The following is a 19,410-nucleotide window of genomic DNA, read 5'->3' as shown; positions in this document are numbered from 1 at the left end:
ATGCAAGTACCACACTGTCTTGATTCAGATTGTATCTTTGTACTAAGTTGTGAAATCAGGAAGCATGAGTCCTCCAACTTTGTTCTTCTTCTTCAAGTATGTCCTGGCTATTTTGAGTCCCCTTAATTTCTATGAATTTTAGGATCAGACTGTCAATTTCTACCAAGAAGTCGGCTGGGGTTTGACAAGGATTACACTGAATCTCGTGACCAACTTGGGGATGACTACTGTCATGACGGTATTAAGTCTTCCACTCTGTGAACACAGAATGTCCTTTGATTTATTTAAGGTCTTTTAAAATTTCATTTAACAACGTTTTATAGTTCAGGGAGTAGAAGTTTTGCACTTGTCTAGTTTCACTTATTCTTGAGTTATGTTGTTCTTTTTATGCTGTTGTACATGGAACTGCTGTCTTAATTTCATTTTTAGACTGTTCGTTATAAAGTGGAGAAATACAATTAACTTGGTGCACTCATCTTCTAACTTGCAACCTTACCAAAATCCTTCATTAGTGCTAATAGATTTTTATATATACCTATAGATGATCAGAAGGAGGTAATCTTGCTTCTTCCTTTTAATCTCGATGCCTTTTGTTTCATTTTCCTAACTAACTGCTCTGGTTAGGACCTCCAACAAAATGCTGAATAGAAAAAGAAGTGAAAACAGACATTCCTGTCTTGTTCCTGGTCTTAGGAGGAAAGCATTCAGTATTTTGCTATCACTAATATTACTATTAAGTAAACATCATATTTACTATGATGTTGGCTATAGATTTTCACCAATGCCCTTTACCAGGTAAGGAAGTTCTCTTCAGTGCCTACAGAAGTTTGTTTCTTTCTATCAAAGAAGGACTGGATTTTGTCAGATGCTTTTTCTGCATCTCTTGGGACGATATTGTGATTTTTGTTCTTTATTCTATTGATAAAGTGTATTCTATTAATTACTTTCAGATTTTAAACCAACCTTGCATTCCTGGAATAAATTCACTTGGTCATCACGTGTAATCCTTTTTATATGTTGCAGGATTCAGTCTATGAATATTTTCTTGAGAACTTCCGCATCTGTATTCATAAGAGGTTCTGGTCAGTGGTTTTCTTGTTAGTCTTTGCTTGATTTTGTCATCAAGGTAATACTTCCCTCCAAGAATGAGCTGGGTATGGGAAGCATTTTAACACATTATCTCCTTGAATCCTCACATCAACCTTGTAAGATGGGCACTACTATTAGCCCCATTTATCAGATGTGGAAATGGAGGTTCAAATATTAACATGCCCATTTTTACATATCCAGTGAAGTGGCAGAGCCAGGATTTAAACCGGACATCCCTCACTCCTGACTCCATGCCCTTAATAACCATGATAAACTTACTCCTATGGGCTGACTGACAAACCCCCATATAATCAGTAGCTAACAAGATTAGTGGTAGGTTCAATCTACACTAACCAGATTTTGTGACCTGGTCACAAAGGTCTGATAACCTGCCTTAACTTAACATCCTTCTAAACTCCACAGTGATAGTTTACTTAGTTCATTGTTCCACTTAAGTGAATCATTCAGGATCAACAATGTCATCTTAGAATAATCTGAGGAAGTAACATTCAGACAGCTAAAACCAAATCCAGAGTCACCCTGAAAAAAAGGTAATGCACACATGTGTGCACACATACACACCACTTAGGGACATCTCAAATAAGCTTATAAACATATTGTATCAGATATATATTGCGGGGACAAACTGTCAAAGACTAGCTTTCTAGGAGGATGTTTTACTACTGTTATAAAAATCAAATCAGGAGGCGAGGAGGGTAGCGGAGGGTAGCTTCAGTCACCACAATAACCAAATCAGGCTCAGCAATCCCTTCTAGCTACTGAATGTCCCATTTGGGCAGAATCACTGTGATATGGATATATAATGTAAACTAAGAAAAAGTGTTCTCATTCCCACCTCAGGTACAGGGTCAATATGGGTGGAATAGAAAAACACAGACATGGCGATGGGGTGCTATGGGCTCCATCCTAAGTTCTGCTTTGCCAGGAGGTTCCTCAAAACTGGAGAGCCTAATGGAAAGCCTCCTGGGCTCTGTGCCTCAGTTTCTTATCTAAGAAATTCTAATTGTTGCCCTCATCATTTCATTAGAATGTTGTACATGTGATAACAGTGATAAGAATGCAGGAAGGAATGCCTTCTGGAGATGAAAGATGGAATTATTATCATCACCAATTTTCACCAACTGAAACATTTTTTGAGGGCTTCATGTGTACCAGGCATGACGCTAAGGGCTAGAGACGCAGACGTGCCAATGACATGGCAGCTGCCCTCCAAGGAGACGGAGATGCAGACACACGTACAGAAACCGCATCTGGAAAGGCTCTGACATGCGGTTAAACAACTTACCAAACACACACACACACACACACCACACCACACCACACCACACCAAAGAAAGAGCAGCTAGCTCTGCCTATGGAGATCAAGCAAGGGCTCAGAAAAGAGGGGAGTCCTTTTTACAGGGTCTTAGAAGAACCGGCAGGAGTTTACCAGGCAGAAAATAGGCTGAAGGTATCTCAAACACCAGGAAAGCACATTGTCCCCTTCTCATTGTGTCCCCTTCTCATTGTGAGATCAAGCAAGGGCTCACAAAAGAGGGGAGTCCTTTTTACAGGGTCTTAGAAGAACCGGCAGGAGTTTACCAGGCAGAAAATAGGCTGAAGGTATCTCAAACACCAGGAAAGCACACTGTCCCCTTCTCATTGTGTGCCTGGAACCAACCCTCTCTCCTACGAGCCATGCAGCAGATAGGGACACCGTGTGCAGAGACCTGCAGGCTACCGTTCGTCACAACTCGGAGGCCGCCCAAGAGCACTGGTTAAGAGTCACGCACTGGAGCCAAACTGATAGGGGTTCAGACCTAAGATCCAGAAGTGACTAGCTGTGCAACCCTGGGCCATTCATTCACCTTCCCGGGCGTGGGTTTCCTCATCTGTAATAGGGCAAGAATCATAGGAACTACTCATGACATTTGTAATGAGGCTTCCACGAGTCGATGTGAAGGGTTTGGAACAGTCCCTGACACAAGGCTAGCACTGGATAACTGTTCGGTACCGTTACCCTGAATTCCCGTTGCCACGTCTGCCCGGGTCAGTCCGGGCCTTACACCAAGACCCGTCGGTCCATCTCAAACATTGCCTAACCCAGTGCAAGCGGTCATCCCACCTGGCAATTCCCTTTGCCTAACAACTGTTTGTGGCTGCTGTCTCGGGACACATGGGCACTGAGAGAATGCTTCCTAAGACACGTGGCTTACGATCCCAGTAACCCAAATAGCATCTTCCATAAGCAGGATCGAATCGCCATTGCATTCTGTGCGTTGCTGTGAGACAGCAAATACAAAGGCACATCGAAGTACGGGGACGGCAGTAACAGTTGAATAAACATGCAATCCGATACCTCACATCTGGCTTGTCCTCGGCCCCAATACTACTCACGATCAAATATGTTTAAGGCTGTGGCTACTTTATAGGTACAAATGTCTTTATCAGGACATTACCGTGCACCGAACCTCTCTCAATAAAAGCAGTCATAAACAACAATCTCTCCTAAGCTGTCAAGGAAGCTACTGTGTTTGTAATAGAACCATTCATCTAAGAGACAGTTGCCAAAGCCTGTCTCAACACAACAGCAGTCACACAGCCAAGGCAGATCCGGGGAAGAGGGCAGACACCGAGTAATTGGGACCTTTCTGAAGGGCTGGAAAAAAACTCCGCTTATTAACATATGTTAAATATTACCCCGGATGCTGCAAAGCTTTGGGGTGATCAATTACATTTCCCCCAGAGCATTCTCTCATAAGGTAGCCTAAAAGTTCCTCTGGCCCTTGCAAAAGGAACAATGTCTATGGAAATTTTCAGCTAATGAACCAATTTCACTGCCTGTGAAGAAAAGGCTGTAAAGGCTATTAAAAAAAATTTTTTTTAATAAATTCAATGTCCTCAGCAAGCAGGCTTCACTGTCACACCTTTCAGACTGTGCTCTAAAAAGCTAAGGAAAAGGGGAGTACACGGATACAAAAAGAGGCTTTAAAGAACTAATATCTCTATAGGCTTTGAAGAATGAATTTGATTTTATTATTTACCTGGATTCGAAGCATTTGAGAGAAGAGAAGGTGGCAGACAAAATAATGTGCAGTTTATGCACAAAAGGTAAATATCGAGCAAATGAAACCTACCTGTTATTAATTCAAATGATTGTGTCAAATGAGAATTTACAGCACACCACAGTCTCCGGAGTATTTTCATAGTCTAAAAGCCACCTACCTCCACCCAAAGGCAATGCAAGAACAAGACTATTTGCTAGAAATCTGTTACAAAAAATAACATGATCATCAAAAAAACATTTTTAAAGAGAGCCCCCCTCCCCGGCCCCTACCACCCTCCAGCATAAAGTGTGCCCAATACTCTTGTCAAGAACAAGTTAAATGATAAACACCAGCTCGGCGGGGAATGAGGTGTGCTAACTCCTGTTAATACCCCTTTGCCGTGAGCATGGAGGTGTTGCAAGAATGGGTAACACTTCCCTCTATCTCTCCCATCGCCATTTTACCAGGATCCATGAATGTTAGAATAATGCCACTATTAGTCTGGACAGCTGACTGACAGATCCAACTGGCCAGGGCACCTGTTGAACTCCCAGACCCATGTCCTCAAGTCTATAATAAGAACACCCTGTCCTGCTTCCTGGCCCCAGCACCACCATTCTCTGACCACCTGTCCCCCAAGACGGTTGCCCCGGACACCCATCCGTGTTCGGAAGGGCTCAGTGGCACCAGCTTTCCTCCTAGCACCACCCTCCCGCCCACCAAGACCCTGTGATGGTCTACCTCATATCCCCTACCTCATATCCCCAACTGAATCCCTAGTGAACAGCACACCAAAGTGGACCTAGAAAATACGGTTTGCTTCTAACTCTTGGTATTTTCCACATTTTCCTTTAATGAGTATTCCTTACTTAGAACCAGAGGAAAAAAATACACTTGATATAATTACTCTTTCCTCTAATTCCAAAAGCAACATATGTTCACTATTAAACTCCATTAATACAGACATATATCATAGAAAAGGAGTGAGTCTCCAATAATCTGACCCCCTCTGGCAAATACTATTCCTATGTTGTAAATTCCTGCAGATTTTTCCTATGATCCTGACCAAACAATACATTTACATATCGAAATTTAGAGTTGGAACGTTCTCTACGATAGCACCTTTACTAAACAGATCAGCTAAACACGGTCATAATAATTATTATTAAAATGACCACCTTAAGCACTATCAATGGCATGGGAGACAAATAAGTAACAATGGTAAGAACTTCGAGACAAGCTCTGGAGTGAAAGGCAAGGCAGCAGCCACGGGAGTGAGGAACTGAAGCTCTAGAAGTGGGAGTCAGTGGGGCAAGGTGAGAACACCCAAGTCCACCCAAGCCCACATCCCCTTGTAGGCTGGGGGGGGGGGGGAGCACTGCTCTGGGGCTCTCAGCCACTGCAGTGCGGCAGGTGCTCATTGGTCCCCCCCCACTGTGTGGGACTCTGGTCCAGACAAGTTTGCCCCCATATCTCCTTTCCGACCCCTTCTTTGGCAGAAACCATGAATGGGGGGTGGCGGAGGGAGGGGGTGCAGGGAGCTGGTTCAATCCCTCCCTTAACCAAAACCAAAACACCCCTCTACCTAGGCCAGGGAAACTTAATCCTGCATGACAGCTCCAAAATATTCTTTCCTATCTTTCCAACGGGCCTAAGAAGAATTAGCCTCACAAAAGTATTATTTTCAGAATTCAGTTCAAATCACTTTCTCATTTATAATTGCATTTCCCTCAGCATTGTTGAGATAGGGAGAAAGATGCTGATTTCCTCATCCCATTCTACAGATGATGGCAACAAAGCACAAAGAGTTTGTACAGCTGCACGAAGATACAGTGCTAACAGGTACAGTGTGAGAAGAGCCAAAGAAATTGGGAGGAGGAGGTAGGAAACATAAGCATTTTCTTGTGACCCCAAATGGTCCTTCTACCCTACCCACTCTGCCACCTGCTTTTTACTAGGTTCGTACCATTCCATTCAGATCCATGTGGTGCTGTCCTCAGAGAAATTCTCCCAATATCTGGCTACTTTGATATTTATTTACAAATTCACACTTCACGACTTCCACATCAACGTGATGAATGGACCCAACGCTGATGAAGCTCACCATGTTTTACCTCCTCTTCTCCAATGGCCATCACCCACGCTCGTATCAGCTGACCACACTGGCGGCCACACCTCGAAACTCATCACTTGAAATCTCTCCACATCTAATCTCAGACACTGCCTCTCCCATGCATGACCACAGTCTCCTATCCTGCCACCTCCCCTAACTTAGCAGAGCCTCTGGGCAGCACAGGTCACGATTTCGCCCCTCCAGCATCACGTCGTCCCTTTCCCCCCTAGACTGGTACAACCAAGCTATCACTAGCACCTTGGTGTCTCAGGTCCCAAGCTTTGACAATTGTCAAAATACGGATGAACAAACAGTCCTGGTGAGAAAAATGTATGTATCACAAAATCATGCCATTGGGCTTCCCCCAAAGTAACACTCTCCGCCTATACGAAAATTAATTCAAAATGGATGACAGACCTAATGTAAAACATAAAACTATACACCTTTTTGAACAACACACAGGAGAAAATCTTCAGGATCTAAAGCTAGGCAATGACTTCTTCGGCATGACATCAAAAGTACAATCCGCAAAAGGGAAAATTAATAAACTGGATCTTATCAAAATTAAAAACTTTGTACTCTGGGAACCCATGTGAAGAAAATGAAAAGAAAAACCATAGACCAGGAGCAATATTTGCAAACCACATATCTAGCAAAGGACTTGTAATTAGAAGAAAGAACTCCCAAAACTCAACAGTAAAAATATGAATAATCCAATCAGACAATGGACAAAGGACATGAACAGACAGTTCACCAAACAGAATACACAGATGGCCAAGAAGCACATAAAAAGATGTTCAACATCTGAGTCATCGGAGAAATGCAAATCAAAAACCACACGAGACATCATCACACACCTACCAGAATGGCCAAAATCAACAACAGTGACAACACCAAATGCTGGTGAGGACGCAGGCAACCTCAATCACGGGTGAAAACATGAAATGGTACAACTGCTCTGGAAGACAGGTAACTAGTTAAAAAAAAAAAAAAGGCAGAAAAGCACAAGTACCACTCCTGGCCATTTTATCCCACAGAAATGAAAATACAAGTTCACTCAAAAACCTGTATATAAACGGTCATAGCAGCTTTATCTGTAGTAACCAAAAACAAGAACCAGTCCATACGCCCTTAAACAGACATACCACAGAATACACTCAACAATAAAAAGGAACACGCTATTGATACATACCAACAACCCGGATGAATCTCCAGGGAATTATGCCCAACGGAGAAAACCAATCCCAAAAAGGTTATATCCGGTATGATGCCATTATGCGACATGTTTGAAACGGTAACATTTTAGAAATTGAAGACTGATTAATGGTTGTCAGGAATTAGAGTGGGGGGAAGTGAGACAGAGTTAGGTGTGGTCATAAAAGGCAACCTCACACGGGGCGCCTGGTGGCTCAGTCAACTGAGCTCATCCAACCTGATTTCGGCTCAGGTCATGATCTTGGGGTCGTGAGATCGGACCCCATATCAGGCTCCATGCTGGGCGTGGAAAGAAAGAAAGAAAGAGAAAAGAAGGCTCTCCAGGTTCTCTCGGGGCCTCCTGTTAGTGCTGGGCCAAAATTTTTACTCACGCCATCCCTCCACCCCCACCCCACAGCAGCTCTACTGAGCCTGCTCTGCTTTTCGAGAGCCCACAACCCACCTCAGGCCGCAGGGCCTTACCGCCCATCTGGTCCTGCCTCTGCACCTCGAGTAAGAGAAGCTCTAACCCCTTTAAAGTCACTTCTGGGTCTGTGTCATCAGATATATCCTCACCTCATCAATTTTTCTCCCCTGCTAACCCATGGTCTCTCCCCTGTCCTGAAGGAAGTCTTCCCTTAACTATTCACGTCCTTCAAGATACCCTCCCACCGCTCCTCCTGTGTGTGGCCAAGCCTCTCCAAAGACTGGACCATGGTCATGCGCCATCTGGGGACAGAGGAAACGTAAACTCAATGATGTAGTTTACTTCCTGGACCCGAGCCTTGTAAAGGACTGCTTCAAATGTTAGGTCTCATTCTCTGCTCACATTTTTTCTTTCAGCTGCTCTAAAAATGCGCTCCTGTCCTCCCGGACCCAGGCCGCAGCCTCCCAGGCCTGTGGGCTCTCAAGCTGGCTGATCCCCCATAATTACCCAGGGAGCTTTAGAAAATAGAGATTCCCAGACCGTACTCCCAGAGGTTCTGATTCAGTCGGTCTGACTCAGTTTTTGTTTTCTTTTCTTTTTCAGCTTCTCAAGTGCTTCTGCTGCTGGTGGTCAGGCTGGGGAACCACCGATGGGTCTCCCTTTTTCTTAAAAAGGCAATTTCTTCATTGTCCCACTGCTACAGGCACCTCCCTCGAAATCCACGTCAGCTCCACCGTGACCCACGGTGAGCCTGCGCCCCACAGGCCGTCCCCACCGCTCTCACAGCTCCGGGGACCACTTCTCTGCTTGTGAGCCCCCACGCAGCCTTGGCGGCCACCCAGTACCCTCCAGCACATGACAAAACCCAACCCTTCATTCTGCCCTCTCTACAAACCCTCTTCTCCTGTCTCCACTCCCCCCACTTCATGCTCCGGGCCCCCCCAAGCAGAACCCTGACATCACTCAACTCTTCCTTCTCTTTCACAAATCCCATCGGGTCCGCCAGTCCGGGTGGTTCCACGTCCGAAACTTCTCCGCCCACACTGCCAGTACCTGGTCTGGGCCTCTTCCTCTCCCCCTGGGCTCCTGCAAGAGTCATCTAACTTGCCTACACGCCTGCAGAGCCGGCTTCGTAAAACACTGGCTGAGTCACCTCGTCTCTCCCGGAAAAACGTAATGGCTTCCCCCTTTGTCCTCAGAATGAGCCCCAGACACCATAGCGTGGCATTCAAGGTCCTCCATGACGCACGGGCGGCCCACCATCACCCTCCCGGATACACCCTCATCTCTCAGAGCACCAGAGCTGTGCCCTTCCAGGGCTCCGGGACTATATCACACTGTGCCCGTCCCTTCTCTCTCCCCACAGTAGCAAGTCTGAACCGAGGCTCCACTCATCACCCCCGTCTGTACGCAGCGATCCTGGAACTACACGCAAAGATGCCTCTTCCTGCGGAGAAGAGCCACAACTTTCTACGGATTCTCAATGGGGTCTATACTCCAAAGGAAGGAAAAAACAAACACGAAGTGGACTTTTCCCATTCCAAGTTAGCTCAGCGAAGTCTGCCTCTCTGCCTCTGGCTCTCATTCTCCTGCATTCTCCACTAGAGACCCACGCATTCCCCAGTCGTGAATAATCACACGTTCCGTGGCCCTGCCACTAAGCTAGGGACATCTCTAGTACAGAATATACTTCCTTCCGTACCAGCACATACTGCTGACCCTTGAACAATACTGAGGTTAAGGGCGCCGACCCCTGCAGACTCAAGCACCCGAGTATAACTTTTGACTTCCCAAAAACGTAACTACTAATAACAGCCTAATGTTGACCGGAAGCCTTACCAACAACAAACAGTTAATGAGCATATATTTTGTATGTTACATGTATTGTATACCGCAGTCTTCCGATAAAGTAAGCGAGGGTAAATTTTTTTTTAAATCATAAGGAAGAGAAAATACATTTATAGTACTGTACCGTAGCCTAAAAAATCTGCACAGTTCAAACCCATGTCGTTCAAGGATCAACTGTAGTTAACTGTATAAACTGGCTTGGCTTCAGATTGTCAGCTCCACCACTTCTTTACTGTGTGACCTTGAGCAATTAACTTGACCTCGGGCCTTAGCTTCCTCAGCTATCAAATGGAGATATTTGGGGCCCGTGGGTGGCTCAGTTGGTTAAGCGTCTGTCTTCGGCTCAGGTCATGATTCCGGGGTCCTGGGATCAAGCCCCACATCAGGCTCCCTGCTCAGCAGGGAGTCTGTTTCTCCCTCTGCCTCTGCCCTTCCCCACTGCTCGTCCTCACACTCTCGGTTTCAAATGAATAAAAAAAAATTTTTAATTTAAAAAATAAAGAAATAAAATGGAGATATCTGCAAGACCCGTATCACTGGGTTGTCATGAGGCATAAACAAGACAACACATTCTAAAGCAAAAAAGCCCACAGTCACTGGTCACCTGGGTCTGCTATGTTAAAGATTTTGTATCTGCTGTCCCCTTCCCAAAGCACAGTGCGGGCCCCAATAAATGACTTCTGAATCCACGTCTTCCTGAATCCCAGGGCTCCTCCCCTGCCACCGGAAAGCTCTTAGAAAGCATAACTTGGTAATACTTCAACGTTCTTTGCCTTTTTTTCCCTTACGATCAATGCTTGAGCCATCCTACTTTCCAGCCAGACCGTACAAGGGCTCATACCTCACACACACACCCCTGCATGCCCCCCCCACGGTAAACCTCTCGGGCAAAACGCTGATGATGCCGGCTTCACTCTTCTTGCAGGAACCAAACTCTTTCGAGAGCCCCCATTACTCATTTGTTCTCAGGAGTCCAGAATGAACCCTCATTCTACTACTGTGCCTGTCGGGCAAAACACCCTTCCAACCTCTTGAACTAACATCTGCCAACACGAAGGAAGAACCAGGGTTTCTTCTTTCTCAATCCAGGAAGACCATGAAGTATACAAACATCTTTCTCCCTTTTTTCCTGCTTTCTCCCTCTTCTAGCCAGTGCCTCTACCCGTAGAGCCCTCTGGGCTCAGGGTTACTCTGCGACCTTTCTTTTCTTTGTTTTAAGGACCTTTCTTTGTTTTGACCGAGTGTTCTGAAATGCATATATTCCTGATACCTTCTGAGTCTAACAAGACAGGGTGGGGTCCTTGCCTTAAGGGGCTTCTGGTCGGTTCTAAGGGCGCGGTTCTCTGTGCTTCATATCTGCAGCCAACTCACTTGAAATCATGCCCTGAATCACAGGCCAGACAGAGGAAATCGAAGATGCCACACGATGTCCAGATGCAGAAAAACAAGTTCACCTCAGGCCCCACGTGTGCCGTTTCCAAGTGGCCTTGAGATCCCATAGGGCTTGGGTCTTATAGCCATTTCCCTATCAGGGCCTCTGGGGCCTCCAGACATAGGCCAGCTCCCTGGTCTTGAGACGCTCCTCATTTTCCCAAGCAGTTCTCCAAGCCAGGAGGAGCCTGGGGACCACAGATCTCAGTCTCTGCCTGACTGACTAAAGCTCACGTGTGCCTGCTTGTATGCACCCATGCCGAAGGTCCCTGCCACCACCTCACTACGAAGGCCCCCTTCCCTCTTCGGTCAGAGATTCTAAGAAGTAGGCAGAGGGGCCATTCCAAGTCCAACGCTCCCCCAGCTGGCAGGGCTCAGGTCGGCAACTGGAGAGGACTGGCCCAGAGATGTCTTCCTTCTCCACCTCCCAAACTTATCCTGTCCTCACAGCTCTTCTCTCCAGGGCTAACCAGGAGGCCTGGAGTCCCAGCAAGAATGGGGCCATCCCTGGAGCTGCCCCCAGGCAAGGACCTTGAAGACATTTGCTCATAAAAGGAGAAAACCATGGCCCAGCGATTGCTCTAGCCAGGCCGCCTGTAGGATCCCAGGGCACCAGAATCTTCCAGACAGCTTCCTGGCCACCATGAGGGCCAGCCTTGTGATCTAGGATCCTCCCTGCTGCGTTATTTGAGAAGCTTTCTTCCTGCCAGCATTGGGCCAGGTGCCCTGGACACTGGTGGCCAAGAACAGGCTTCAAAAGGCTAAGTGGAAGGTGACTATCTTCAAAGGGCCCTCAAACTTCCCAGAAAGCTCTGGCACACAGCCCCAACCTCAGGTCAGAGTTTCCTGCAAATGAACTTGTGAGGGCTCCATGAGGGCAGGGACCATGTCTGTCTGCTTTGCCGCTGTACCAGGACAGCCCCCAGCACGTGGCTGGAATACGGGCGGGGCTCAATACTGACAAGTCATTAACATACAAATACCGCCACCAAGGAAGGAAGGAAGGCGTGCGGAAAGAGCCCAGGTTTGGGGGTCACACGGACCTGGATTTGAACCCTTCCGGCTCTACCATGTATATTCCTCATGTGTACCTTCGCCTACACAGCGGGGGTTAGAATACCCGCTCAAAATGCTGCTGTGAGCCGTAGATGGGAATCACATGGAAAGCCGTAGCCCAGGTCATGACAGAGAACACTTTCTGTTTTCAGTTCAAAAATACTCTTACAGCTCTCACTCCATGCCGGACACTGTCCAAACATGGTGGGGGGAATCCCAGAGCACAATTAGTTTGTTTAACTCTTATAACAATCCCACGAAGTAGGACCTACTTAAATCCCTTCTGCGGTTGTGGAAAAGAGACACAAGGAGGAAAAGCAACTTGCCCGAAGTCTGGTATCTACAAGGGGCAGGGCCAAGCCTCCTAGAGATTCCAAAGTCCAAAATGTTAAGGGCTACATTTTTCTGTCTCTAAAGCCATCAGTCAAGGAATGTTTGCCCGTGTCCCCACCCTGGTGTGATTATGGTAGAAACTTGACCACATTGCCAGACTAGAGTTTTCAGCTGCAAAAACCAAAAATGCGTCTGGGTATCCCCGTGGTTCACAGCTCTGTTTTAAACTAATGGCCTGTTCCTGTGAAATTCAATCTCAGGCAAGTCTGCTGATCAAAAACTTCTCTTCCATCCTCTCCTCTTGCTATCTCCTCTCCAACTATCTACCAGAAAAAGAAACACGCGGCTATGTAAAAATAGGAAAAAGGAAAGGAAAGCAGAGAGAGAGAGAGCATAAGTTTGCACGCCCTCAGGAATAGAAAGGTCTCACTCTCCTAACTACCTCTAAGGACAGCTACCCACACAAGAGGGCCCGAGGCAGAAGTAGTTTGCCCACAGGGAGGCCAACCACATCAAGTCTCAGGGTCCCCATGCACCCCAGCAGCAGAGAGAGAATTAAGCCATCTCTTCGAATGGCCCGAACCTTCTCATAAAGAGAGCTTTCCATTTTTCCCCCCTGTAGGGCTGCATTTTCCCTACTGCCAACCACGGAGGAAATGTCATTACCAAAATACATCAGTGCTGCACTTGACCTTGCTTCTCAACTGGCTTAGGATTCATGACATCACAATGTACTCTACAAATGCTCAGAAATATCGGAAAACCCCCCTCAAGTCAAAAACACTTGGTATTTCACTAAAAAGCATTAAATTATTTTGGTTTTACTCTATGGAATCTAAAATGCTTTCAGTGTTTTCATTTTCAAAACACCGAAAAGAAAAAGTACGCTCGTAGGACCTTAGGAAACTTTGACTCCTGGTCTGGTTTGTGTTCTGGTTCATGGGGTAAGACGGGGAGCAGGCCGGAAGCCAGGAACAATAACTCGCCCCACACTGCTCTCTGACTCAGACCCCAAGTGGCAGGGGCTTCCCTGTGGAGGCTCCCGAGGCAAACTTCTCCCCTCCTCAAAGTCACGGGCAGGTTATCGGCCGCTCCCAAGAATCTGGGGCAGTTCTCCTAAGGGCCTAGTCTTCAGCTCCCAAATCCCTGCTAACTGCCACGTTTCCCTTTCAAATTAGCAGAGGCAAAACTCCTCCATGGGGGCCAATGAGACGGGATTGAGGACAGTGTTCTCTCTGCAAGGCAGCTGCTTGGAGATGGCACGGCTTCCAGGGCCCTGCAGCAAACGCAGGTGCTGCACCACCCCCCATCTGGACACATGACCCTGCAGTTGTAATTCCTACTGCTGCCTGCTCAAAAGACCACCCCATTTTCAATCAGGTTGGTCACTAACACAGGAAGTCAATGGATGCTGATTTTAAGGGAAAAAAGAATTCCTATATTAAGAACAAGTGCTCTCAGGAAGCACTCGGAATCTGATGGTCATGGGCATTAAAGACACTCCTGCACCCAGCTCTGAGTCTGTCCACATACTCCTCACTCTTACTGAGGGACAAGTCACAAAATTACAGCATCACAAAATGCACAGGTCCCGAGGACCCACAGACATTAACCACTTGACTGTCTTTTTCAGGGGAGAAAATGGAGATGCAGGCCAAGGGTAAGACTGTCTACTGTTGGCAAAGACTCAAATCCCGAAAATGCTCAGTGATTTTTCCATATTTAGCCCAGTGCCTCTGACACCCAAGGACCAACAAGAGCTCCTATTTACTTCCACAACAAATTACTTCCATGATGGTGGTACAGGCAGACGGGCTAATCTACCACGGCTGCTACCTAAAAAGTAAAAACAGAGGAGAAAACAGAACTGGAGTTGACAGCATTAACTGTTGCTCTGAATCACGTTGTCAGCGCGAAACCTCATTCCTCAAGTCAACATGCTCCAGGATTCCTAAAGTGAGAAATGAAGGGCAGGAGTTACCCCCAACCAGGGTGTCCGACACGAGGCCAATACCGATAGTTTAGATTACAATTTCTGGGCAAACAAATGGGAGTCGTACAAGGTAGAGCAGCCTGAAGCCGCCTAACAAGTAGTAGTGAAATCAACTTCAAAGAAGCCTCAAAGATTAAAGTACTTTCCTCCGCCTTTAAAATGGGGGGTGGGGGGCTGCATCTTGAGATACGAAGATAAGACCCTGTAAGCAAATAACCAGGCTGGGGAAGGGGAAGCCCAGCAAAGATACACACACACACACACACACACACACACACACACACACACAGAGGATCGGAGGCCCTGGAACTTTCTGCCCACAGCAGCTGCCATGGTTCACCCTGAGTCCATTTCACGAACGGACACGAGGAAGCTTCTCTGTCTACGAAGGATCACATGGGAGCATAAACCAAATGAAGACCTGGGCTCTCTCCCCCGTGTGTGCGACACGGACAGGCTGGAGACGCTAACGCCGCAGAGAGCAACATTTCCCTTGTTTCCATTACATCATCCGAGCTGGAGAAGGGGAGGGCGGGGAGCACAGCTGGTCGCAGCTGCACCACCATCTGCTTGCTCCTCAGCCGTGTGTGCTGGTTTGAGCGGCAGCCTCCTACGGCTCCTGACAGAGGAGGCGCAGTATTAAAGGTACAACACCCTATTATGGAAAAGCTCGCAAATTACTTAGAAATAAATCACTTCCATGATCAGTTAACAAGCTCAGGAAGGTTGCTGAGCCAGTTCTCTTGGAGTTTCGGTTATTTGTTTGCATCTCTTTGGACTCAGCTACAGTGCAAACTCTTGTCAACTCAACGTGCCCAATTAGACAAGCAGAACATACAAGCAACCACCTGCCATCTGCTTCCCAAAAGGTAAGCAGCCAAAAAAGGACAGGTCCGCAGCTGGAAGCATTTATGGAAGGAGTGGGGAATATTCAAACCCAGTACCCAAGCCTCAGACTGGCGGACGGCTACTTGCCGCTGTCTTTGGCATCCCGAGCCATTCGGTTGACCAGTCTTGTCTTCGTGGGCACTCCTAGTACTGCTGGGCATCCCCTTGTAGAAGGGGAGACTGGTGAGAGCCTGGGGGTTAACCGCCTGGCCGGCCATTCAACTGCGAACGTGCAACAAAGCAGTAAGATGGTGGTTTGAAGGTCTGATCAAGCTACCCACGTGCGTCTCACCTGGCTGATGGGCGGTGCTTAAAAAACAAAAGTGCTGGCTTTTAAAATTGAGCGATTTCATATATAAACATCTATATTGCTAGTTCTTCTGGTGGGGGGGGATCAAGAGATTTGTCAACAGGAGGCCCCATGTCCATGTGGCACCGTCAATTACCAGGAGCTACTGAGCGGCAGGCTTCCATGAGATGGGGCAGGCGCTCTGAAGAACCAGCCCCACCCGTGGGGGTCCACATATGCCACGGCAACTAAATCCCTACCTGGACCCTGAGAGCTTTCCCATAATGCTGCTGAGCGTGTAGAAGAACAAGAAAACCCCAGAGAATGACTGCCCAATGGTCCTTTATTGACTCTTCTGGTTGACTGAGACTTAACCCCTCGGATGGCCAGCTAAAACTCTACAAAGATCATTCCACCCAATACAATGAATGGATCTCAGAAGACTAGCTGCCATCACCCCTTATCACAAAAGCACATCGTAACATCTCAAAGGAGCATTGCAGACCGCTTACCATACATCTTGCCTTCGTCTGATAAGATGATTTTCCTCCTCCCGCATGGTGGGTAGATAGCCAAGGCCTCCTGAAAGCTCTGCTCAATGTCGGGGCTCCAGACCCCTTCTGCATCATTGTCGATTGGCTTGTCCGCAGAGTCGCTCATTCTTTCCATGTTTTCGGCAGGGCTCTCACTGCCGCTCCAGCTGCTAGGCTCAATTTTGGCGGTTGGATTTTCCAAGCCGAAGCCTGGAGCCTTTTCAAGAAAATAAACCTAAGAGAGAAATGAAAAAGATAGTATAGGGGTGAGGTAACAACCAACGATACTGCTCTTCCTCGTTCTATTACCTATTCTTCAGGCAGCAGCTTTGCTTGGAGAAGAACTCCTAACGGAGAAAACAGAATCTGGGGATCCAACTAGCTTTCGTTCTTTAGATATCGTGTTCAACACTCATACAGATATGCATACAGAAATGCAACAGCAGGCAGAAATTGGATAATCTTCACAGATGTGAGAACGGGGCTCCCTTGGAGTTGCAAGTTCACGGTGAATCCTGCAAAAACACTGACTAGATGCCTACCAGGAGCACTTTGCTCAAGGATAATCAAATGTCCGCAGCAAAACAAGTTGTTTAAAAGAAAAGAAAGTAAAACAAAAGAGGTCTGCCTCGCTGTGACAATTGGCATGATAACTCGAAAATGTCAAACCACCCAATATTTGTCACCTAGGTCACCGAAATGCAAGATGGTGGCAGGGTGGAGGAAGGAGGGGTTATTCTGTTATCACAAATACGCACTCCCCTACAACTGCCACGCCAGCTGCCCTCTATCTGCTACTGGGCAGCATTTTTCAGCGGGGTTTCCATCCCATCCCCTCAGGGCACTCTGCCACTCTCCGCTTCTAGACTGTAACCTTGAAGCAGGGACCAATTGCCCCCACTCCTGCCCTTCCCGCCAATCACTACAAGTGGCCAGCACATCGGCAGAAATGTTTTACACCTACATGGGGCCCTTCATCCAGGAGCCTACTTGGAATTTCTGATCACATGAAAACTGTAGGGAGTCTTTCATTTATTTTTCTGTAGCGCCGAAGATTACAGAACCAAAAGAAATTTTTCTCAAAGATTTATTCCCCTTAAATTATGCATGTAACCTATGGTCATAATGGGATAAGCTTTCCAAACAAATGTCAAACCAGCACAAACACCAATGTGAAAATGATCTAATCCAGTACCCCCTGCTGTCTGCACACTAACATATCAATATTCCTTTGTGGAAAAGGCATCAGATCATTAATTCAAAGGCTTCCCCAAAAAGGGAGAAGAAATGCTCCTGGGAATGGATCGAAGAGGGGGAGGCCCAGGGCCTGAGTGGGGAGAGCGCAGCGTAACCACCATCCCACCCCCTTCGCCACCTCGAGTCCACACCACATTACAACAGAGGTGGCCAGAAGGGAAGCAGATGCTGGCAGCCCCACCGGGCACCGGGCGCTGTTCGCTGCTCCAGGGCAGTCACCTGAGAGCAAGCAGCCTGTCTTCTCTCCTTCTCTTTCCCAACTGCCTCCCTTCCACCTGCCCTCCCCCAGCTGCGTTCATCAACAGATCCCAGGTGCAGACACTCAGGGGCCCGTGCACATTACACAATTAATGGTGTAACTAGTGGGTGCTTTTGGCTTCGTACTCTGACAGCTTTTTGGATCTAGCAGCACCTGGATAAAAGAAACCCTCAGGTTGTCTGCTTTTAAATGCTGCCACGGATCCATCACTCAAAGAACTTGTCAGCAAAATATTTACTACTTCTTACCAACATGTGTCCGTTAACACAGGACTTTATATTGAGAGGTATCAATCATGCCACAAGGAAGGGTCTCGTGACTGACCTGCAGATGAACTCCGCGAAGCCTCCAGTGTGGGTCTTCTGAATTCTTAAATTATGACATTTTTTTGGTGGGGATTTAGGGGCCTCACAGAAATGCAAGCCGAACTGTACTAGTCTACCCTACCGTCTGTTCCGCTGGCAAAGCAGCAGAGCGGGCAAAGCATGAGAAGATGAGCAAACGCTCGGAGGTAGCGGCGAATCCACCTTCCCCCCTCTACCTGACCCCGAAACAGAACAAAACAGTCAAATGGCACGCAGAGAAGCACAGGCCTGTGCCTGAGCTCTGGGCAGCTCGCGGCAGGATGAATTCACTGCGGGGAGCCACATTTGAGGATGAACAGTGGATGTGCCCAGCATGCAAGCAGGACAGTGGAGGAACAGAATCCAGGACAGCGGGGGCCAGCGGAGGGACGAGGGGAGCGTTCTTTGCCTAAGGAGAACACTACAGTCTAAGTAAGAGCCTCAGTCTTCAGACCAAAACACAGCAGCACCTCTGATCCCGTGCTTGACAGGCCTTCCTCTTCCATCAGCTGGTCGTACGGTCTGCACTGGAACGTCGTCAATGGCAAGGAACCCCCTACCTCCCCAAAACCGCTTCCTTCGTCCCGGCTGCTGAAATCCTTCTATCAAGGAGACTAAAACCCATGTCCCGGTTAACTTCCATCTATCCATCCCTTGGTGGTCTATCCATCCCTTGTGGGAGCAAATCCACCCCCACCAACACGCATTTAGGTATGACAGGAACAGCCCCCCCAGACTCTGTGATCCAGACCAGACATAATGCACATCATCCCTCTGCCCAGCCCTCATGAGTGCATCCCAGTTTGCCCACAACCCTCCACGAATGACACTCAGCGGTGGACCTATGATCCATTTAAACCTCCAAGCTCCCAAGTGCTGTTCCTCAAATTCCTCTCTTGTGCAACTGGCTTAGGAGCTAAGAACATAAGTTTGTATTTATTCCTATTAAATTCCATTATTTTTACCCTTAGGCCATGACTCCAAGCTGGTAAGATCTTTCTGAATCATTAATTGCCAAGCTTAGTGTCCCTAGACACTGAACAACCTCTATGAGTTGTCACATGGGGAGGGTGCAGACCCATTCTTAGAAGTTCCAGAAGATTCTGACTCAACACACAGAAAAATTTCCAGCTAGCTGAACTTCCACGAGGGGTGAGACGCCTTAAACACAGGTAGTAGAGTCTTGCAGACAACCCCTTCAAGGTACCTCTAAAGCTAAAAATCACTAGTCCTTGGTAGGGAATGCACTATTAGCTGGCATTAACTGAACCATCCATTTTATTTTTTTTAAGATTTTTATTTATTTGAG

At 47.3% G+C, this 19,410-nt stretch overlaps 1 protein-coding gene across 13 annotated transcripts in view; it reads right to left on the bottom strand.

Moving 5' to 3' along the window:
• The window catches only part of TEAD1 (TEA domain transcription factor 1), a 259,997-nt gene that overhangs the window by 160,745 nt on the left and 79,842 nt on the right, over positions 1–19,410 (bottom strand). For all 13 annotated transcript variants that reach the window (XM_087855286.1, XM_045796512.2, XM_045796511.2 and 10 more), the window contains one exon: positions 16,221–16,476. In XM_087855286.1, coding sequence (XP_087711412.1) covers positions 16,221–16,377 — 157 coding nt within the window. In that variant the 5' untranslated portion in view covers positions 16,378–16,476. Of the gene's footprint in view, positions 1–16,220; positions 16,477–19,410 lie in introns of those variants that run through there.

Source organism: Ursus americanus, chromosome 24, assembly GCF_024610735.1.
Source record: "Ursus americanus isolate L20-20 chromosome 24, mUrsAme1.1.p, whole genome shotgun sequence".
Lineage (NCBI taxonomy): Eukaryota > Metazoa > Chordata > Mammalia > Carnivora > Ursidae > Ursus > Ursus americanus.
Note: the sequence above shows the minus strand (reverse complement) of the source record. Positions and strands in the feature narration are given on the sequence as shown.